The 24,536-nt window shown below is 33.9% G+C and overlaps 1 protein-coding gene across 1 annotated transcript in view; it reads left to right on the top strand.

Annotated features, from left to right (window-relative positions):
- RYR2 (ryanodine receptor 2) overlaps positions 1 to 24,536 on the top strand; it is a 685,578-nt gene that overhangs the window by 236,392 nt on the left and 424,650 nt on the right. Inside the window, exons 4-7 of the mRNA XM_049789034.1 lie at positions 4,089 to 4,109; positions 15,817 to 15,831; positions 20,084 to 20,158; positions 23,568 to 23,646. Coding sequence (XP_049644991.1) covers positions 4,089 to 4,109; positions 15,817 to 15,831; positions 20,084 to 20,158; positions 23,568 to 23,646 — 190 coding nt within the window. The remainder of the gene's footprint in view (positions 1 to 4,088; positions 4,110 to 15,816; positions 15,832 to 20,083; positions 20,159 to 23,567; positions 23,647 to 24,536) is intronic.

Raw genomic sequence — 24,536 nt, 5'->3', positions numbered from 1 at the left:
TTATATTTTCAATAAAGTTACAATAAACAAGTAGTTAATATAGACATTAAAAAAAAAAAGAGGGTCCAGTGAGGTGGCACTAGAGGTAAGGTGTCTGTCTGCCTTGCAAGCGCTAGCCAAGGAAGGACCGCTGTTCGATCTCCTGGCATCCCATATGGTCCCCCCAAACCAGGGGCAATTTCTGAGCGTTTAGCCAGGAGTACTCCTGAGCATCAAATGGGTGTGGCCCAGAAAACCAAACCCTCCCCCGCAATAAAAGAATTAAAGCAAGAAGCTAGTACATAATACTGTGATATCAATGTAAACATATAATGCAAACGTATAATATGCATGAAAACTACTCGGTCTATTTTAAACATGAAACAAAATGCAGAAAAGTAATATTAACAAGTGCAATCATGAAGAATCTAAAAATGTTTGGGTGTTTTCTCAAGTATCAAGACCTATTTTGATATTATAATTACTAAGGTAGTTCATTTTTAACACAGAAATTAGGCAAGGATAAAATAGAATTTATAAATAGATATACCCGTTAGTAACTTGATTTACTACTTAGTTGGCAATTTACTGCAATGGGGAAAAGGGTGTGATTTTACAATAGTATTAGCTCAATTGTACAGCTATGTATTATGGGAAAATCTATCCTAATTCTTCTGTACCACTATTAACCAAAAACTATTAACCAAAAATCATTACCAAAGAGGTTGTAGTTCTCAGCTGAAAGATAATACAGTGAAATTCTGGAAAGTAAAGAGAAGAATCAGTTTAAGGCAAAATGAAACAAAGCAAAGCAAAGCTAAACAAAACCCTACTATCTAGCATTTGAGAATGTCATCAGAATTTTCTTATATTTTGACAAGCTGTACAGGAGTTGAGAAACTAACTAGAATTGTCAAGGTATAGACTTGGGAATAAATTGTTTGTAAAACATTTGTTCAGATTTATTAGCTGCTTTCAACTACTTTATATTGCAAGTACTTGGAAGTTTATGCAAAAGGTACTTCATCCCAATAGGCATCAGAAAAATACAAATTAAAACTGTAATAAAGTGGAGCCCGAGCGATAGCACAGTGGTAAGGCCTTGCATGTGGCCAACACAGGACAGATCCTGGTTCGAATTCAAGCATCCCATATGGTTCCTAAGCCTGTCAGGAGTCACTTCTGAGCAGAGAGCCAGGATTTACCCCTGAGCTCTGCCAGTGAGACCCCAAAACAAAACAAAACAAAAAACCGTGTAATAAAGTACTTCAACATAAGACCAGAAGAGGTCGAATTTAAAGGACTAATTCTATCAATATTGATAATAAAATATGAATCAAGTACAAGATCGATGCTACTTATATTAGAAGTTTATTTTACAATTTTGAAAACGTTCCTTGCATTACATAAAGTAAAATACTTATTGATTTATGATTGAATTATTCCATTCCTGTCATATATATTATATAGCAATATATTTGCTTTTTTTTTTGTTTTGGGGACACCAAAAAAAAAATTAAGCAAACACGTTGTTTGAACAACAGAAAATAAATAAAATATTTGAATTAGAAGACTCTCTAGTTAAGTTTTGCAATGTGTAGTGCAACTCAAAACTAAACATAGCCTTAAGATTTTGAAATAAAAGAGACTAAGGCTGAAGGATCTTGGTTTCAAGGTCAAACCTCACTTTTTGTAATAACGTGTAACGCTCTTTTCTTGTGGAAGATTCTGAATGCAGTTTCTCCATGCACAAAATGTAGATACTGAGATACATTTAAAGAGTTTAGTAAAAGACCTGGTACATAGCAACCAATTAATATGTGACTTATAGATTTAATAATAATAAACTCTGTCCTTAAAACGGTGAAATTAACATTTGACATTTTGGAAACAGCCAAGCAATTTTATATTTTAAAATAGTTCATCCTTATATAAAATAAATTCATTTTAAATGAGTAAAAAATGTTGACATTGTAATGAATATTGCTAAAATTTGTAATTAATACTCTTGTATTCTTATTTTCTTTCAAGTGGTAGCTTATGTTCTTTAATTGAAGGTTTATTTTTATTTGATAAACCTAGACTGCCCTTTTCTGCTTTAATGTGATAAAACGTTTAATGTAATTTCTTACAGTTGTTAAACTATTTATTTTCTCAAAACTAATAGAATCAATATTTTAAAATCCTACATTTTTGGATAATTACTCAAATAAATATTTGTCCTACACATTTTGTGAATTTTGTGATTGTTTGAATCTAAAATTGGCACATTTATTATGAACTTATATTTCCCTTCCTTAATCAGCCTACAATCAATATATTTTTTTTACTTTTCACTCAATTAAATGATTCTTGTTAATTATATTGAGATGTGTCATGAAATCGCTCTACATTGCTTATGCATAATTACAACGTTACTGCACTTTAGTCAGTCTTTGGATTCTGTCAACCATTTGTCTTGTCCTGTATGTTTTTCTGACAATTCATCCCTAGCATATGCTGTTGCTAAGCCTTTCTTTGGGTACTGAGATATTTAATCTGCCATATTGTTGTTACTAATTCTCTCTTCTTAAGAAATGCCTTCTCTTATGTCATATAGATAATTTAAAGAGATTCTACTACTAATATTAGTACAACTTCTCTTTCTCCTAGAATGTTCCCACAACATTATCTTGGAATGTCGTGTATCTGTGTCTGTGAATGTTTAATATTTACAAGTGAGAATAAATTAATGTCTTTGATAAATATTAGAGTGACTGAAATTATGGCATATCCTTTCCCCAGATAAATATTAAAGTTTTTTCATCTTTTAAAATTAATTTTGAGAAGAAAATAAATTTAAGAATATATGTTTACCTTTTTCTGGTTAAAAAATGAATGACTGCTGCAATATATTGGACGTGAGTAAATTGTTTTCCTTTGCCTTAGGATCTAATCAAATGGAGTTATCACTCAAATACATTAACGTTTAAAAGGAGAAAGTGAAATTTTTAGACCAGCTAAAAATCTTAATAATTTATAGAGAAAATGATTAGACCTGTCCATGCAGTAAAATTCTTTTTTTTCCCCAAGTAAAATATCCTTTCTTAAAAATGTAATTTTGAAATGCAAAGGTTAGGGTTAGTCTAGATTACATTTATCAGAGCACCATGTAAATGGCCAAAGAAATAAAATACTGTTATAAATAATCTAGTGTATTTCAAAGAGGATACTAAAACAATTCCACCTAGTATATATTTGAAGTGATATTTTTCTATTGCTTTAATGGACTGAAAAATATTCAATCTATTACTACATTTCTGTAGATTTGTTTGAGAACCTACTTGTTAATAGATCAAAATTTTCATCTGTTTATCACAATTTATATGAGTGGCAATACTTATTTCATTACTGCATTTGAATTAAATGTTTAAAATCGTAAATATGCTTTTTAGAACACTGATTTTCTATGACACATAACTTTTCTTTGAGATTATGCTCCTCAGTGTTGAAGGTTTTTATTCTGTTTGAATTGCTATGGATTTTAGTTAGGTCCTTGCTTGATAAAAAGGCTTTCTTAATTTTCAGTACTATACTTTATATATAATTATGTCTATTTTTAAAAATGTTCAGTTATAATTGATGATATTCATCTGTGCAATTAGTGAATATGATTTAAAGATGATTTGGTTATATAATTTCAAAATATTTTGCAGCACAACCTTTTTCATATAATTTCAAAATATTTTGCAGCACAACCTTTTTCATATTGTAAGTGTTATATTGTACTAGAGATCGTTGAATAAGAGAAATATATTTTTATTTCATACAAGATTTTTAGGTAGATGCTATATTTCTAAATTGATATTTTTCACGAATAAGTTTTTATATTTAGGGGAAGAATAGTGGTTTTTATGAGGAGGCTTTTTAAGTTTCAGAATCAGGTAAACATTTACATGTACTTTTGAATAAAAGGAATTCTTACTTTTAAAACCGTTTCTTAAACTTTAGAATGGAACATATATTTTGGTGCAGGGGCTACACTGCAATTTGCCTAAGTAATAGTAATTGAAACCTTGCTAGGTATTTATTTGTTTGCTGTTATTTATTTTGGCTTTTTCTTTCCACAGCAAGTTGATGTGGAAAAATGGGTATGTGTTTCCATGTATTTACAAAGAAATTGTGATCTAATGAGTGCATGTTTGCTGTTGCCTCTAATCTGTTTTATTTTCTTTATTTATTTTGCTTCCTAGTGTGGCTTGTTCTATTGAGATAACTTCTATGTTGTAATAAACAGAAATTTCATCAGTCTCTAGTTAGAACCCTCCTTTTTTTCTTTTCTGTTTGCCTCATCTGAAATGGGTTATATTCAAATAACTTCCATTCCTAAACCATATTGTTTTTAATGCAATATGTTCTGTAAGTATGAATTCTGTAAGTATGAATTTTCTTTTGTTTAACGGGAAAAGTTTTATTCTTAATATTGGTATATTTTATCGAAAAATCTTGCCTGCCCCATTTTGAAATCCTACTGCTTACTATATTTTATAGGAAGAGATACTTATTCTTGTAATCTGAGAAACTGAAGGTGAATGACATTATCATGAGGCTTACTGATACCAAAGGTTAAGTCTGGGGATCAAGATAGTGACACCTTGTGTAAGGAGGGATATTTTTGTTTCAGACAGACAGACAGACAGACACATACATGCACACATAAATACATACATATATACAAACACCTACACACACCCTCTTCCATTTTTGAATTCTCAGTATCTCTTAGTAAAAATTTGAGTTTCACCACCAATATTTAAATCTCTATATTACCCCGTGCAACGATGAGGCTTTTCCTGTTGTTTTGTTTCCATTTTAATTGATAAAAGACCAACTTAAGTGATGACTTCATTTTCTTTTAATTTTTTTAACTGATATTATTATTCTGTTCTCTTGATATTCTGTTCTGAGAAGTTTAGTAGCTTTAAAGTAGTTTCTCCAGACAAACGCTTCTTCTAATCTTTTTATGATTCTTTGGTCATTTGACTTCTCAACCCTTATGTACTTCAGAAAAATTTACTTTGTAACCTTTGTTATGATAATCAGACTCATTATTTTTGAGAATTGCCACCTCTATATTTCTGACATATATTCATCTTGTTGTTTTATAATAGAACACTAACAAATTTTGTTTAATTCTTTTCTTTTAATAAGTTTTTTTCAGTGTTTATTGTTAAATTTTCATCTAAGAATCACAGTCGTCTCATTTTAGAAATAGAGCCATTTTCTAAAAAACTATATGCTCACCTCTTTGTGTCCACGTTCCCTGCCTGTTCATACCACTCATCATTAAACAAGTCTTTGATTTTCTCTTTTCCAATCCTCTACAAGATTTTGATACAAAGCTTATTTAAATTCTTTTGGAAATTTACAAACCATAGTTAAATACTCCCCTTTATTTCTTTGTGCACCTGATTACATTTTGTTTGCCTGACTATGTATTTTTATCTTTTATTTTTTATAATAATCTCTATAGGGCCCTGGAGAGATAGCACAACGGCGTTTGCCTTGCAAGCAGCCGATCCAGAACCAAAGGTGGTTGGTTCGAATCCCGCTGTCCCATATGGTCCCCCGTGCCTGCCAGGAGCTATTTCTGAGCAGACAGCCAGGAATAACCCCTGAGCACCGCCGGGTGTGCCCCCCCCCCAAAAAAAATCTCTTTAAAAAGTGATTCTTGGGGCCAGAGCTAGCACGGCAGTAGGGCGTTTGCCTTGCATGTGGCTAACCTGGGAGGGTCCCGGTTCGATTCATATGGTCTCCCAGCCTGCCAGGGACAATTTCTGAATGTAGAGCCAGGAGTAATCCCTGAGCACCTCTGGGTGTGGCCCAACAACCAATTGATCAATAAATAGAGTTGAAAAACTAAATGATATTTATTAGATTGCTTTGTAAATATTTACAGTGGAAATTACTTTCTCTTTCTGAGAAAGTAAGGGAAATAATTTTGAGCTGAAAATCCAGCACTTTCTTTTTTTAATTTTTTACTATATATAATTTTTATTTTGACCATATTGCCTTGCATATCTTTCACAGTAGTATTTTAGGTACATATTAACATTGAATCAGGGGAATTACCATCCCCAAATTTGTCCTTCCTCCACCCCCATTCCTCATCCTGCATCCCATTTCCCCCACCTTCACCCCCCGGGCTGCTAGAGTAAGTGGTCCCCTCTGTATCTAGCTTACTACATAGTGATTATATATCTGTTTGGTCCTGGTATCCTTCCTTATTTCCCGCTCTATTTGAGAGGCAGAACTAGATAGTCCAAGTTATGTGGTTTTGTTTAAAGAAGAGAAAAGCAATAAAGTGGGGGTAAACATCAAATAAGCTGAAAATGGGTGTAGTTCTTCTAGAGGCTCTCAACCTCAGTTTGATATAGGACAGGAAAAAAGGAAATGAAATACCACAAACAATACAAAAAGAAATATCAAATAAATATCCAATGAGCACTACAGCACTAAAGGCAAGCACCACATAATTGTCTCGGTCCTGAAATAGAACTATGCCCGAGCGCAAAAAGAAAGAGAAAGATAAAATAACATAAAATAAAATTGGAGACATCAACTTCAATATCTACACCAAAACAAAGAAGTCCCAAAAAATAAAAATAAAAATAAATAGATAAAAAAGATTATTTTGTGCCTTTTTTTCCCTGCATAGGCATAGTAAATATTGGCGCATTAGAGAGGGAATTCCCTTGGCCTAGGAAATACAAGTATTGAAGTATAGTGTCTGGGATTGACTGTAGACTTCTTGTCTGTTCATTTACTCTCCCTTGGTTGCTTTTGCGGTGTATGGAAGACTTCTGCTTCATCATGGGTGATAAAATCAGACCTTTGTAACTAGAGATCTTGGTAGCTGCACAGGTCAAGGAATGGAGCTTTTGATGAAGTCCTTCTTTGACAGATTAAATTGACATGGAAGGAACAGAACTCCTAGAACCAGAACTCAGAACTTTTTTTTTGGTGGGGGGCCACACCCGGCGGTTCACAGGGGTTACTCCTGGCTGTCTGCTCAGAAATAGCTCCTGGCAGGCACGGGGGACCATATAGGATGTAGGGATTTGAACCAACCACCTTAGGTCCTGGATTGGCTGCTTGCAAGGCAAATACCGCTGTGCTATCTCTCCGGCCCCGAACTTTCTTTTCTTTTCTTTTCTTTCTTTTTTTTTTTTTTTTTTTGGTTTTTGGGCCACACCTGGTGGTGCTCAGGGGTTACTCCTGGCTGTCTGCTCAGAAATAGCTCCTGGCAGGCACGAGGGACCATATGGGACACCGAAATTCGAACCAATCACCTTTGGTCCTGGATCGGCTGCTTGCAAGGCAAACACCGCTGTGCTATCTCTCCGGGCCCGAACTTCCTTTTCTAAAGCTTTTGTAAACCATAATTTTGCTATAAGAATTTAAGACTAGCCCTTTCATGTTCTAAAATATTCTCATTTTAACAACCTGGTGATGCACAAGTATCTGCCTCATAGAGACCCTAAGTTTAATTTCAGCAACTCATGCCTTTGCACCCTAGCCCTATAATAGTCAGGTGTACTTGGTTGACTAAGAGCACATATGCATTAGCATCAGCACTGACCTTCATGTCTATACTACATTGCCCATACCTCCTTAAAGAGTAGTAATGATGAAGGGAAAAAAAATCACTATTTTATTAATCATCAAGCATTTCATTTAGCTCCTAAATGCACATTATTTAGAGTTCATGTAGTAGTAAAGTCCTGCTATTTTACCTTGAGAAACCTTAATTATGTGTATATATATATTTGGTTTTTTGGGCCACACCCGGTGACGCTCAGGGGTTACTCCTGGCTATGCACTCAGAAGTCGCTCCTGGCTTGGGGGACCATATGGGACGCCGGGGAATCGAACCGAGGTTCATCCTAGGCTAGCGCTGGCAAGGCAGATACCTTACCTCTAGTGCTACCGTGCCAGCCCCATGTGTTTATATTTTAGTATATTTTAGATTTGCTCTATTTCATTCAACTCTTTATGGATTTATTTATTCAACTCTTATGGATTTTCCATTAGCAAGTTTGAAATTAAGGTCCCCAGTAGCGTAGCAGAAAACAATTTAATCCTGTATATGTCTACTTGTTCTGTCCTTTAAATTAAAATAGATCAGGTCCCATGATGTTTTTCATATTCCCATAAGTAAATATCCTCAAGTCATTTCCAGTCACATCAGTTTCACTTCAGCAATAAAGTGCTACTATTATTTCAGATACTCTGGGAAGGACTAAGAAGAAAGTTAGTAGGAAAAGTCTTCTTTGATGATGTTACCCTTCATTAGGCTTATCCAGTATTTCAGATGAGTTTCTCAGAAAATGGAGGATATTTTTGAGAGAGTTGCCATCAAGAGTATCACCAACTTGTTTCTTCTCTTGCTATCTTCAAATGCCTTTTTAGCCATTCAGTGGTGATTTTCTCATCTCTGATCACTAGGATGCACTGAAGATAATCTCAGGCTGATTCTTTCTAGTGTGACTCTCCATTGATTTTTTCAGTCAGTCTTTTGCCTTTCCAACTCTAGGCATAGTCACAAACTGGTCTTGCCTCCCAGCTCCTAAGGAAATAGGTAACTCCAATGTTATCCTCTCTAGGCTTGATCTTGTAGGACTTGGGGAGTAGTACTTTTTGCTCTATGCTCTTTGAACTCCTTTGTTATGCTGGATCTAAAGTAACAAGTAAATTTTTAGTACTCCACTTTTGGTGGTAAAACAGGTAAGGCATCTACCATAACTTTGTTCAAAGGCAGGGTCCTATTTTTAATATCTTTTTACACAAGCTTATCTACACAGTATATTTACCACAAACAGTTTAAGGGCCCTTTCAATTTCTCATACAGATAGGAATCAAAATGACTTCTTTATGTATTTCCTGATAGCATAGTTGCATTGAGCCCTTTGGATTGGCTTAGATGGAGGTGGAGGGTGATGGAGGCCTTTCTCCTCCAGTTCAGGACCACATGTATCCACCTCCTGTTGAGTTGGCGGTTCTGAGTTGATTGTGGCTGGTAGAAAACTCACATGCAGGCAGGCTTTAAGAAATATCAGCTTTATTTGCCCTGGCCAAAATGTGTGGCCTATAATAACCATTTACATTGGATTCCTATTCAGCCCTGCATTGTACCTTGTCCCTCAGAGATCTCCTCCTGCTTCCTCCTCCATCTTGCATCCTTGCAAATTCCCCTTTAGCCCCTCAGGCCAAACCTTTTTGTTCCCTACCAAAGTCTTTCTTGTAGGTAAGGTTACACAGGAATAATGAGGGGTGGGGTTACATCTGCCCCTTTCTTTTTAAATAAAAACAAAAGAGCATTAGTTATCCTTTGTAATATTCCCATTGCATCAAGGTTAAAGTGAAAATTAGCATATTAGCCTTTTTCAAAAACATAACTTTTCTGCAAAATTACCATACACCTGTAACTTTAAATTTTCTCAATGCTTTCTACCAAGCACTATCCTGGAACTTCCTAGTTCCTGTACCTCGTAATGCTATTTAAAATCAAGCATTTTATCCTGGAACTTTCATGTTCCTATACCGTTACCCTAAACACATAAGCACAAGAACATCTGTACAGAACATACATTTTAAAAACAGGCTAATACATCAAAGTACACAGTAAAACATTATGCAATTGAGAAAATTAACTATGGAAAGCAATAAAGTACATTTAAATCAGCAAGAAAATGACTTAAAGAGATACACCTGAAGCAAAGTTAGATGCAGGCGGTTATAAATTAGATTTTCAGTTGGGCTTCACTGTAATTCCTCCCGTTTTTTAAAATTTTTATACCACTACCTAATTTTATACCATCACCAACACCAATTGTCCAGACTTTGTGTAAAATCTGTGGGCTTCCCATTTTATCCCTTCACCCAAAACCATTTGTCCAGACGCTGGTGTTCTCCTATGTGGCTTCACTTCCAGAGTCCCAGGCTCCGCAGATGGGTCTGGGACAGAGCCGCCGCGTTGGCTGCTTTCACCTGGTGGGGTGCTGCAGCCTCTTAGCTCTCTGCTGTGCCCTGCCACAGGGCAAGGAGGGAGCTCCGGTGTTTCTTATCAGAGAGAGTGATGCTTGCTGCCGCTGCAGTTGCTGCCGAAGCTCTCTGTCACTGCAAGCTTTGTGGCCGCAGTTTCTCCTCTGGGTGAATCTGGGTGTACAGAGTTTACAAGGATCCAAGCTGAGAGTCCAGTCCTAAATTTTCAAAGTCGAAATCCATTTTTCATGATTTAGTAAATCAGTCCACGCTTAATAGTGTTTTTCTTGTTCTTTTCCAATAAAAGCCCTCTATCAGTCTCTGAGTAGACTAAGGTTTTTGCAAAAATAATTTTTTGTAATAAAGTCTTAGTTCTGGGCCTCGGATCGGGCTGATCCTGATTTCACCTCTCCCGTTTCACTGGCCCTTCTGCCCCCAGAAGGGGGTCTCGGCTATTTTTGAAAATGGCTCCATGTAGTGGCCCAAGGTTTTGAGCTCACTGCAGCTGAAAAGAGCCAAAATCCCACTAAAGAATAGAAATCTTACCATGCTGTCTTGATCCAGGGTTCAAATGGTCATTCAGTCTCAATATTTTAAGATTTTTGCCTGCTCTCTCCTCTCTTTCCCTCCCCATCCTCACCAGCTTCCTAGCTGCCCCTTGAGTAGTTTTATTTAATCATGGCCCAATAACTTATGAAATGATGCTCTACATATTTTCAGAAAGAACAACACTTGTGAGTCCTGGACTAAGTCATGGTTTAGTTTTTTATTCCATTTACCTCACTCCCAGCCCTTTAGTATCCTGAGTATAGTGTTGATTTCCAAGATGTTGGTCTAGGATAACAAGTCAAGGGTGGAATTGGCAATAGCAAGGGATAAAAAAGAATGTACTATTAGTTTATATGAAATATAATCTATAGCCCAAATGATACCTCACAATATACATTTACTAAGAATATATTGATACTTTTATAACTGTTAAATTATAAAGTCCTCTTAAATGTTGTATCAAAAATCTCTAATTTAATCTTAGTTTTGAATAGTATTGCATTTCATTTGTAATTGTAATATTTTGTGAAATGCTCTCATATTGCCAAAATGCACTTAAGTTTGAAAAAATATATATTATATAACTTATTAAAAAATGTAACTGAGGGCTCGGAGAGATAGCACAGCAGTGTTTGCCTAGCAAGCAAGGACCTAAGGTGGTTGGTTCGAATCCCGATGTCCCATATGGTCCCCCGTGCCTGCCAGGAGCTATTTCTGAGCAGACAACCAGGAGTAACCCCTGAGCACCGCTGAGTGTGGCCCAAAAACCAAAAAAAAAAAAAAATGTAACTGATATTCTTTTTATAGTTTCTGATCTGAATAGGATAAGATTTACATATCCTCTGGTCATTATTAGGCAAATAGCCTCTGTAAAAATCAACTATGCTTTTTGGTTTAGCAAAATATCTCTAAGCAAGGTGAGAAGTAAAATAATCATATCTAAGATAGTCCTTTTACTTTATATTTTAAACATTTATGTATCCAGTGATTTATAAATACATATTACAAACATAAAGTGTGAACATATATAGTAGTACCTTGTTAGCATCCTACATTCATCTTAAGCCTTCTAAAATGTTTGATTATTTTTATAGACTCAGGTATGTCAATTCCATTAAGTGGAATTGGAAAAGTCCATTACCACACTAACTATACAGCATTATGATAGGTGGAAATAGCATTTACTATTCAGTATCTATGAATTCTTTAAAACAAGACACAATATATAGTGATAACATGATTTCAGTGATGGTTATTGAGATATTGTAAGAGACTATATAAAGGTATAAATACTTTTAAATCAGCTGAGAATGCTCTTAAAAATACGATCTTGGCCTAAAACCACTAGGTCTTGTAATCTGTGGGGATTGACTAGAAAACTAAGAACTTGCATTGGATATTTTCATCATGAGAGAAATAGTTGACGATTTTCTATAAATATATAGCTTTTTATACCATTGCATAATATATAGATATATAAATTAATATATTTTATTTTGGATATGTTAGACATATGAATACTGTATATATATTATGTATGGAGTTGAAGTTGTAAATTTAAATTTCTATTTTCCCATAAAATTAGTTGAGAGAGCCTTTAATTTAAATTAGCCATCAACAAACCTAAGTCTTGGGTGACAAAAAGTAATTTTTTCTTTTCTTAATATAGTAAAGTTAACCAACTATATTCTAATTTGCAAGGAGAGGTTATTAACTAAAGGGTTCTGTATGATTCTAGCATCTTGATACATGGATAGAAATATGACAAAGATGCTTAGTTTGATGGAGCAGTCTTGACAGAAAAGGACATCTCATTCGTTTCATGGACACTTAATATTACAAAGTTTTGTATCATTTCAGTTGATCTAATTTGATATATGGTTTCAATGACAGGAACCATTGCTTATTTTGTTCCTTTGTTGTTATTTCTTTACATTATTTTCTGAGGAAATATTTCAGCTAGCATTCTTTTAAAATAAAGAATGTCAAGGTCATAAATAGAAGTTGAATTCTTTAATCACTTGTCATTTTATGAAACTAAAATAATAAAAAGTTAAAAGAATTCAAGGTTGAACTGAATGGTATAATTATGGTGGAAAAGGCTTTTATCCATCACCTAAATTACTGTTTCTTTCTTTTTACTAGTAACAAATTCAACTTAATAATGCATTTCTTTATATTTGATTATAATTTTTGTCTGATGTAGTCTTTATTTTTTTCCCTCAGAATCATTAGCACTTGCTACAAAAGATTTTTTAGGATTGTGGTTTCTCTTTATTTGTCATGTTATGTACGATGACTGGGAAATGGATTATACCCCAGTTCTTATTTATACTTGAAGTTTCATCTGAATTATCATTTCTTAAATATTAAATCAAGTGTAGGATATGGGACTACTGAACTGTGCATATTTACCCTGAATATCTAAAATTCCCTCTTCATATATCTGTGTCAATTGACATTCATCCAAGTTTTATTCTGAGACAGCAGTATCAAATTCATACCTGTATTTGGAATGTAATTATCCTTATACCATCCACTTCTATACATTTCATAAGGAAATTTCAGCTTTTTCTAATGAAGTATTCACAAATGAAAAAATTCAACAATTAATCTTTAGCAATCCCTAACAAATCCTTCTCATCATTATACAGGCATTTTTATACAAATATTGAAGACTGTTTTCTCTAATCTTATCATTTGTTATAACTGACTTTCTTTTTATCCAATATCATGTCATCAACTTTATTGGGATTACTTGTTTTTCTGTTTCCTTTAACCATAATTCAACAGTATATATCTATTTTTTTTGTTTTTTGGGCCACACCCAGTGATACTTAGGAGTTACTCCTTGACATGTGCTCAGAAATCACTCCTGGCTTGGGGGACCATATGGGATATGGGGAGATCGAACCGCGGTCCGTTGTAGGTCAGCCATGTGTAAGGCAAATGCCCTACTGCTGAGCCACGGCTCCTGCCCCACTAAACAGTATTTTTATAGAGATTAAACTCCTATACTTTAACTTATTTATTTTGTGGGGGCATCCCAAGTGGTGTTAAGAATCCCAGAGTCTTCTCAATCCCAATGATTCTTCATCAACCAGGCATTTGGTTTTCTGCCAGATCAAAATCTTATAGAGATCAAAGGCCTCCAAAGTTACACCTTATGATTCCTAGGGCCTAGATGGTGTTGGGAATCAAATCCAAGACAGGCCACCCTTGCATTATTTTCTCAGCTCTTAAACACACACATATACATACATTTAAATATACCATTTTTATTTTCTTTCCTCCTCTTCCTAATTTTCTTTAGAAAATCTTATAGTTTATAACTGGTTCTAAAGACCAATTGAGTAAAGGCTAGGGAGAAAGCTCAAAGGGCCAGTAGGTATACTTTGAATGCTGGAACCCTGGGTTAGATTACCAGTACTGTTTGGCTCCAGAGCACTATTAAGAGCTACTTTGAACGTGAAGTTGGGAGTATATATCTTCCTCACCCAAAATAGTTGAACTGAGTAACAGATGATTTGTATAAAAAATTAAAGTCAAGTAAGATAAATTTTTCTCATTCACCCTTTGAATCTAATTTATCAATACATCTGCCAGTCTTTCTTATTTTACAGATAAATATTTAAGACTGCTCATTTCAGTCTTCATTTTATTTTATCATATGCAAATCACTATCTTCTGGGACTTGAATTTCTTACGAGACACAATAAAAATTATGAAGAGCATATCTCATTAATACTGCAGACAACTCTCTTTTCCTGTTTACTACAATTCTAAAGCAGTACAGTGTAGATAATTGATAGTCAGGCAGAAAACACCTGAAAGAAAAAATGTTCAATACCTAGATGAATTTTATAATGAAATAATAGATTTTATAATTTCAAAATAAATTTCACAATGAGATAATATTTTGCATGTTCTGTAGCAAAAATTATTTTTGAATTAAAACTTAAAATGGAATTGTCTTAAGTACTCATAGCAATCTATATCACTAGTTACCAAATGTGATATGTGACTGGTAATTTTAAATATAAAATTAAGTTTCACTAGCCTGAGTGAAAGCATAATGTGTAGGGCACTTGTCTTACACAAAGCTAACCCAGGTTAGATCCCTACTATCCTGAATGGTCCCTTAGCACTGCTAAGAGTGATCCCTAAGCACAGAGCCAGAAGTAAGTGCTGAGAACTGCTAGATATTGCTTAGAAACAAGTAAACAAGAAGTTTCACATTATCATTTACATTGAGATCAGTCATAATGAATGTAACCAATAACTAATATTTTTAAAATTGAGAAATATCTTTACAATCTTTCCATCAAGTGAAAAAACATAAAAGTTCAAAAATTAATAAAATAGATAATTTAAGTTCTTAGTTTATAATATTCATATTATTATACAGTTATGATTTAGGGAAATGTGGTATTTTAAAGTATCTGTTAGAAAACTCTATTATTGTTTTCTTTAAAGTTAATTTGGTTGTTTATCTTTTCTCTGTAGGACTTAATGTTCCTGAAAACTAAATTTAGTCCTAGGTTTGGAAATAAAGTGTCATTTTTTCCTTCTCAGCTCTTTTTTTTTTTTCCAATTTGTGTACCTCTCCTATGAATAGAATCAAAGCAACTTTATGGGTCTAAAAAAATAATGAAATAATGTAAATATTATTTTTTAGGAAATTTATATAAGTTATGAGAATTATTTTTCAGTGTTAAAAATAATATTTTACTTTGAAATTTATATTTCACAGTATATAGTTTCTAACTCTAAGAAATTGCTTAGTATTTTGCATGAATTATAAACAATTTATCATAATTTTTAGTTTCTGAGCTATAGTACCTTTGCTAATCCTCTTTTTTTTTTTTATTCAACTTGTGTCACTATTTATATCACTTCATTTTTAGGCAAAAAAAATGAAGCAATCTTAACTAGTTTCACAGCATAATTTAATATGATACCTTTGTGAATTTTTGTCTTTAGCTATGTTACAAATTGAATCACGCCTTGAAGTAGAACGGCATGTTTTCACAGTGATAAAAGCAATGTAAAAAAACATGTAAAAAAAAGTTTTGCTTGCTACAGCTTCTTTCTAGCATGTAGTTGACAGTTTTATTGTGACTCACAGTGGATGTCTGCTTTTTTATGTTTATTATTCACATAAATTTATTTAGGACAATGGAATCATTATAAATAAGAGATTTTAAAAGAAATCTTTGAAATGATGTGTACTTAATATATTCTCTTTTTCTTTTGCTTCTACAGAAATTCATGATGAAGGTAAGACATCGGATCCTCTGTATATGTCATTTTTTAGTGCTTTAAGTTTGGTAATGCATTTTAGAATCTATGAGATTAAAAATTTAACCCAATGTTCAACTGAAATTATTTTAAGATAAAATAAGTCACATTTGACATCTATAGGTATTCTTACAGTCTTGCTTTACTTAACAAATGTTAGGAATTTCTCACATTAAAATAGATTGTTGCTTTTGGCCTTTGATTATAAAATAGGTTACCAAGCAGTGATCTCCTGGGTTGCCAGGCAAGAGACCAAGATAAAAATCATTCCAGAGATGTGAAACAGTGGTGATGTAGATGCAGTAACTCAGTCACAGCCATATATATTGACACTATTGTAACTTTTGCCTAAACTATAATAATTGTTAAGAGATTAAGAAAATTTTAATTTAGAAATGTTGTTTTTGAAACTATATTTGTTCTTTTTTGAGCTTAAACCCTTTGGCATTGATACAGTAAGAGAATTCACATACTTGAAAATCATAAGAGACATAAAGAACTTATAAGGAATTAAGAGAAAAATGAAAAATAACTTAATCCCTTTTATGTCCTAATGAAATGACAGAAATTCACAAGTCCTAAGTGAAAATAAACTAAAAGAGAAGAATAAAATTGTTATTAAAGGAAATATGAGGTGGAAGAAATTGATTACAAAATGTCATTATTTTGGAACATAGTGCAACCATTTTTATATAACATCTCATAGTTATTGTTTGTTCGCTATATAACATGCACCTGACCATAAGACACACATAATTTTTTTGTTTTTGTTTTTGTTTTGGTGCCACACCTGGTGACACTCAGGGGTTACTCCTGGTTCTTCACTCAGAAATCACTCCTGGCTTGGGGGACCATATGGGACTTGGGGGATTGAACTGTGGTCCATCCTTGGTCAGCCTGTGCAAGGCAAATGCCCTAACTCTGAGCCACCACTCTGGCCCCAAGACACACATCCCTTTTATATGCTCTCCTCCCCTGCACTCAGGTGCCATTCGCTCCATAAGACACACTTGGGGGTGCGTCTTATGGTATGAAAAATGCGATAAATCTTGTAGGATAAGAATTTGGGCCACGCTGAAAAGGTGCTCAGGGCTTTCTCTAGGTCCTGTGTCTAGGAAACACTCTTGGCTGTGTTGACATCTGGGGAAGCAGATGTCAGGGATTAAACCAGAATTAATCATTAGCTTCCGTGTTACTTTTCCAAAATAGATTTAAATTTTCTAAAAGTTAAATCTTTTAAAGTACTTTTTGAAATAATATGTTTTTCTGTACATTATTTCTCAATTTTAGTAGATAAACTATGTTTTCTCATTTTGGTAGGATAAAGTGGTACCTATATACAAGTGAAACAAAATAGTTGTGTTTTAAAATTACACACAAGGAAAGGATGCAAAATATTCCTCTACTTAAGTCTAACATTCCTTTTATAAAATAGACTACATACTGTAGGATACTGACAACTGAATGGTTTCATTACTTTAAAGAATTTGAGAATTTGAATAGGGGAACAGAGTTAAGTACTTCTTTGAAGCCTTCTATCAGCAAGTATTTCAGACATATTAGAACTTCAGCTATAGGTCAGAACACAGCAGGTAGGGCGTTTGCCTTGCACACGAACCTGGGTTCAATCTTGGCATTCCATATGTTTCTTCAAGCCTGCCAGGACTGATTTCTGAGTGCAGAGCCAAAGAGTAATAATCCCTGAGAGCTACTAGGTTTGGCCTCAAAGCCAAAACAAACAAAAAACAAAAGAGGAAAATGTTATTATTATTTTAAGTAAAATATTAGTACATTTGGAATAGAAGACATCAACTGCTACAGTAGATATGTTATGAAATAAGGATTTTGTTTAGCATGTTGTAAAAAACAGCAAGACATGAACATGTCCTTGACAAATATGCAAGCTAAAACAATTAAATTAGAAATAATTCTGTATTTTTTTCTAAATTTGAATTTTATCATTTTACCCCTATTCAAACCTCAACTGATTAAGTGTAGTAGTGTTTTATTATAGTTATATTATTTATTAAGCACTTATTTGGGAGGTGCTCTGCCTGACATTGCTTAGGATTTACTCCTTTATTTTTTTGTGCTCAGAGATCTCAACTGGTAATCAGCATATGTGGGTTCAGAAATTGAGCCATGTTTGGCCATGTGCAAAGCAAGTGCCTTAATCTTTTACTATCTCCAGCATCATGTCCTATTTATACATATCTAATCTATACCCACATCTATATCTATATTATATCTATATCTAAATACTTGATATATTACGTGAATGAAGTTGTGATTCCTTCTATCTGTGAGGCTAAACGCCCAAAGTCTTATTTTTATAAGATGATCTGGAAAGGATCTTTCTTAGATGATCTGGAAATAGACTAAAATTGGGGGGGAGCATATCTTTTAAATAATAATAAATTAAACTTCTTTAAACAAAAGAACAGTGCATTTTATTCAGCTTTTACTTATTAATTAGTTGGGCTTTTTTTTGGGTGGGGGCTGTCATACCCAGATAAATGTTTAACCTCCTACAACCAGACAGGTGCTTCCTTGTCACAGGATCTCATTTTTCCTTTTGCACTAAATGATCAAGATCTACTACACTGATTTATTCTCCCAGGAGATTTTTGCTTAAGACCCCACAAGGAAGCTGTCAGATGGCTGCCAAGTGTCTGCCTTGACAATTCTACTGACTTTGTTAGGCACTTTTACTTTGCTTGAAGACAGAATTCTTTGTCCTTGCTATTATTATCCTATGAACCTGTTGTGTCATGAGCCATTAAAGATGGCAGTGCTATTTGAGTATTTTCTGCTGTAAGCAACCCTTAGGGTGACCAAAATGCCATCTTCGGAAGCAAAAAAAAAATTGTGCTAGTCAATCTTGTGGTGTTCACCTTGTGATTACAAATCATTTTGGTCAGTCTTGTGCTGTTTACATTGTGATTCTAAATCATTCTCAGATGATGTAAATTTTTAAACATAGAAAACATTTTCTGTTTTTCTACCTGAAACAACACTGTTAATATTTACAGTAAATATAAAACTTACATATTTGAACACTAAGAAATATATTATTTAATGTAATTTTTTGTTGGCTGCTGTTATAAATTCTAAGTAGCTTAATAGTTACCTACAGTGTAAAATTTCATTTTCAGTTTAGACTTTCTTGTTTTATTCTTTGTTTTTATACCATACATGGTGTTCAGAGAAGTTGTGGAATAGTACTGGGGAAAGATGAGCCAGAGAGTGCTGGTTTTTTTTTTAAAATCAACTCTCTTCCATTCATTGTTTACTAAAGAATAACATATTTTGGGGCCCAGAAAGACAAGTGGTGGTTAAAGTGCTTGTGTTCTACACAACTGATCTGGACTGTTTCTAGCATCATATGAGCACTTTTGAGTGTAATCCCCAAACAAAAGAAAATAAAAATAACATTATTTTACAGAACTCAAAGGATTTTTTTTTTCTTTTGGTTTTTGGTTTTTGGCTCACACCCAACAGTGCTCAGGGATTACTCCTGGCTATGCATTCAGAAATAGCTCCTGGCAGGCTTGGGGGACCGAGGTCCTTTGGGGTTGGCTGCATGCTAGGCAACACCCTATTGTTGTGCTATCACTCCAACCACAGTTTCTCAAATTTTAGAATCATAAATATCTAAAGTTCGAAAAGGTTTCTATTTTATAAAAAGAGTGTTGGACTCTTTTATGTATAATAAGAAGTATGAAAGGGTTTACCATGTGCTAGAACTTTTGCTAGGAACCAGATGTATAGTAGTTATCAAAGATACATAGTCCCAGCACAATACACACCACAATATAAGAGGACATACGATAAATAGATCTAAAGAAAAAATAGGAATGGGAAGACAGGAAAGGATTAGGATGCTTGCTTTGCATCCTAAAGACCACCAGAAATCATGCCAGAGTACAAAAGCCAGGAGTAGCTTCAGAGTGCCCCCAAATAAAACAAAACATGGAGAAGAAATAATGATTTATGATGGTATTTACTTATTGTCCATTCTTTACTAACTAGATGGACTGCTAGCCTATGGTAGTTTTTCTTATAACTTCTATTCCAGTATAAACATTATTTCCAGAACACTTTGTTTAAATGTAATAACATTTTATTATTTTTTTCTAATTAAACTTTTCCTCAAGAACAATAACACTTAAATTGAATTAATTAAATTACCTTTACTCATTTGTGAATTTTATCTTGCTCCTCTCTGCAGACAGCTCAGGGTAGCGGTCATCGAACACTTCTCTATGGACATGCCATATTGCTTCGTCATTCTTACAGTGGCATGGTGAGTATACATTTGGACATACATACTCAGGAAATGATGGTCATGCCATTTATGTAGATGCATAAGTGAGCTTGGATGAATTTGTTCTTTAGTATTTGATATGCGTTTGGGGGGGGGAGAAGGACCACATGGGATGCTGGCAATTGAGCAGATTGATCACATGTAAGACAAGCTACACTATCTACCTGCTACACTATCTCTCCAGCCTCTCTTTTATCTTTGTACCTTGTTCAGTTTACTCACTTATAAGATGAAATTTGCTTAGAAATTTAAGGTTCTTCAACCTTAGCATGCTGTGACTCCTTTATTATTGTTATTTGTGACCCAACCCCCCCCAAAGGAATGAAAAAAAGAAGAAAGAGGAGGGATGACAGGTTTAAACAAATGAAGGTGTCATGTGGCCACAAAGTGACCAGGAACTCAAACCAGTATTGATGACACTGTGGGTTATTGCGGTGTGGTTAGAGCTGCTAGTACAAGACAGTGGGGAGAGGGTGCCTGTACTCACTCCAAAAAAGTCCTGGTGATATCATCCTACTAATTAGCATACCTGGAATTTGGTTAGATTGATATCTCTGCAGAGAGTCATAGAGAAATGATGAAAAAGGGCCATAGGCAAGTGATGATTGCAGGTAATGGATGCAGCAGACATGGCTTCAGCAGGTCAGGAAATTGTCCTTGCCTCCTGATATTGCCTGATTTCAGCTGCTTCACTGGTATGATGTTTCATGGCTAGATTGATATCTCTTTCGAGAACAGAGTGATGATTCCTTTAAAAAATGTCTTTTGATATCTTTTAAGGAAAAGAGACTAAAAATCTAGAAATAGTTTCCATTTCTACTTTTGCATATAGTTCATTAACTGAGAATGAAGTTAGATTCTTGACAAAACCGAGTTTATTTAAAAGGTAGAATATATTTTATATTTGAGATTTATAGACAGCCAACATTTTTTCTTTAAAAGGTAGCTGTTTTATTTTCTCCTTTCACTCAGTAATTCATATTATACATTGGAACTTCTATTCTCATTTTCTATCACAATAGAATTCAAAAGTATACTAGAATATAAGAAAAATGCAGGTCAATTTTAAAGATGACTTAATAACATTTTAATTAATGTGCTGTCATTTACATAATATGAATTAGAAATACTTAAAGAAAAATGTAAATAAGTTCTCATTCTTAATAAAAATACTAAGGAATGAGGGGCACAGAGGCAATTTTGAAAAATGAATTTATTTTATTGTTATTTTTATTTGAATTACTTTGGTTTATTTTTTACTCAGACTCCTAGCAAAGCTTGGGGACACCATAAAGAGTGCTAGGGTTTGAACCCAGATTGTCTGAGCTCATATAAGAGGGCCTATCTTCTATATTATTGCTCTGGCCCAGGACAAAATTAATTTAAGCCAACAAAAAAACAAAATAAATAATATATTATCTTTGTTCTTGAAATCTTAATGATGTAGCCATACATCACTTAAAATAAAATGTTTAAATAAATGTTCTTATATATATATACATATATGCAATATAAATATAGTAACCACACATTGAAACTCGATGGAAAAAATGAAAATAAACTATGGAATAAGAAATTGAGAGTATTTTAAGAAAGTACTCTTTATAATTAGTGGCCTGGGTTAAAAAAATGGACTTGTTTGAAGATAAAGATTCATTGTCTCTGTTTCATGCTTTATAATCTTATTACTTTGCTGGATCTCTGTAAGCCTGTAATCACATTTGAAAGTTTTATGCATTAAATCAGTAAACATTTGAGTACCCTTGGTAACCTAGACATTGTCCTAAGTGTTGGATTCAATAGTAATTTAAGACTAAGTCCTTGCTTTATGGTGCTTAATTGACAATTAGTGGAATAATTATAATATTTTCTGTGAACTTTAGAGAAACATAATGAGTCTTAATAGTCCCAGTGCCTAGTGTTATCCTGCTATTGAGTAATATTACTGAAAACTTTTATAGAAAGCACTTTATATGTTTGCATGAAGAAATGTTTTGATAATTATATAAAATTGATACCTTTTATCATATAAAGGCATATTACCACATTTATATTTTAAGACTATAAACTTTAGGAACTACCAATAGGTTATTGGTTTTGGTTATACTTTCTTTTCCCAACTCACTAAGAACATGAAGACTGGAAGCATCTTTTCTATATCCATTGGAGCCAGTGGTTTGCAGTCAAGAGATAGAATGAGTTTATAGATCTAATCTGATATCTCTGTAGTAATTCCTTCCTCCCCCAAGAATATCTGGAGAACTGCCAACACATCTATCCCTGATGGGTAACTCTCCTCTCTCAAATAGATCCAAAGTGAGCTTTTCCAGGGTTGGACCTAGCTAAAACTTTGCATTCATTGTCCAATGATTCTCTTGGATCTGAAACAATTCCTAGAATTGTATCCGTGCTCTCTTTTCAGCTCTTCCATTCTTGCTGGTAGTGTATTTGGTAAATGGTAGTAAATCTAGTGAATATACCAGATTTTCTGAACCTTCTAAATGAACCCTTACAAAGTTTTTGAGGTAGAGTGATGGTTGAGGACTTGGTATAAAAAATTATCTTAAACTTAATGTCTAAAAGTATCCAATAAGAAAAACTTAACAGTAGCAGAAGAGATAGCATCCTTTTGCATGCAAAAGGATGGTGATTCAAATCCAGGCATTCCATATGGTCCCCCAGCCTGCCAGGAGCAATTTCTGAGCCTAGAGCCAGAAGTAACCCCTGGGTTACTTTGGGTGTGACCCCAAAAACAAAAACAAAACAAAACAAAATAAAACAATGTAAAAAACAAAAACAAAGAAAAACCTTAACAGAGAAAAAATGAAGGGATAACACTTTTTTGGATTTTGTTGGAAAATTATCTTATATCTACTGTCCATAATATTATGTTAGGAAAATTAAGAGAGAGAAAGAAGGAAAGGATAATTCTCTGAGGTTAGTTACTTTTAGAAAAGCATACATGGACTTGACAAGACTTACCACACTATACACTAAAATCTCAGTGTTTTTAAATGCTAACAAATTAGAAAACAAAAAATGAATAGGTCTCGATTTTTTGTTTGTGAGAATGATTTATATGATGCCAAGTTGTTCTTTTAATTTGATTTATTACTTCCATGTGACATGAAAAATATACAAATATTGACAGAACACATTTCCATTCTATTCTCATGAAAGGATAGACTGTTTTTCCTTTAGAACATTCTTCCTACTATGCAGTGTGAATGATTTTTTACCTTCTAATGAAAATCATAAGCTTGTATAAAGCTCTCCAAATATAAAGGAGATAATAATATTAAATATATTGATACCAAATTACACATCAGAACAGACTTGGAGAGTTCTGTCAATGTTTACTGACCACTATTATTCTGTGTCTTTTTAGTATCTCTGCTGTTTGTCCACTTCTCGATCTTCAACAGACAAGCTGGCCTTTGATGTTGGCTTGCAAGAGGACACAACCGGTAAGCACGATGTTGTGTCCTGAAGCTGCACTAAGAGGGAGTGACAGGGATTGGATACAGGCTGTCATGGTGAAACTGTTTTAACAGGTGTCAAGAAGAAGCAAATGCCTTAAAAAAAAAAAAAAAAAAAAAAGCTGGGCCCGGAGAAATAGCACAGCGGCGTTTGCCTTGCAAGCGGCCGATCCAGGACCAAAGGTGGTTGGTTCGAATCCCGGTGTCCCATATGGTTCCCTGTGCCTGCCAGGAGCTATTTCTGAGCGAACAGCCAGGAGTAACCCCTGAGCACCGCCGGGTGTGTCCCAAAAACCAAAAAAAAAAAAAAGCTTTATATAAGTACTATGGTTACAAAATTGTTCATTGTTGTGTTTCAGTCATACAATATACACCATCCTTCACCAGTACACCCTTCCGGTCTTCAATATCTCTCTCTGTGATGTTCAGGGATTATTCCTGGCTATACACTCAGTATTAATTTCTGACAGTGCTTGGGGGAACCTTTTGGGATACTGGGGATACTGGGGATCAAACTTGGGGATCAAACTGGGATACTGGGGATCACTGTACTATCTCTCCAGCCTCAAGGAAGAATTATATATTGTTTCTCTCAATTAATTATTTTCAAAGATTAGCAGTTTATTCAGCATAGGCTTTGTATCTTACTTTTATAAATTAATATAGAAAATATGTAATTAAATTTACTGTTACTTATATTAATGTCCACTTAGTTTACAAAGTGTTATTGCTATTTCTTGCCTTCATCTTCATATGCTTATTCTCAACTTTTAACCATAAATGTGAAAAAATATAATAATTTTTATTTCTCTGCCTACAAGGCACCAGATTAGATTTGTACAGACATGTGTTTGTATACATTTAGAACAATAATTTAT

Source organism: Suncus etruscus, chromosome 15 (assembly GCF_024139225.1).
Source record: "Suncus etruscus isolate mSunEtr1 chromosome 15, mSunEtr1.pri.cur, whole genome shotgun sequence".
NCBI lineage: Eukaryota > Metazoa > Chordata > Mammalia > Eulipotyphla > Soricidae > Suncus > Suncus etruscus.
Note: the sequence above shows the minus strand (reverse complement) of the source record. Positions and strands in the feature narration are given on the sequence as shown.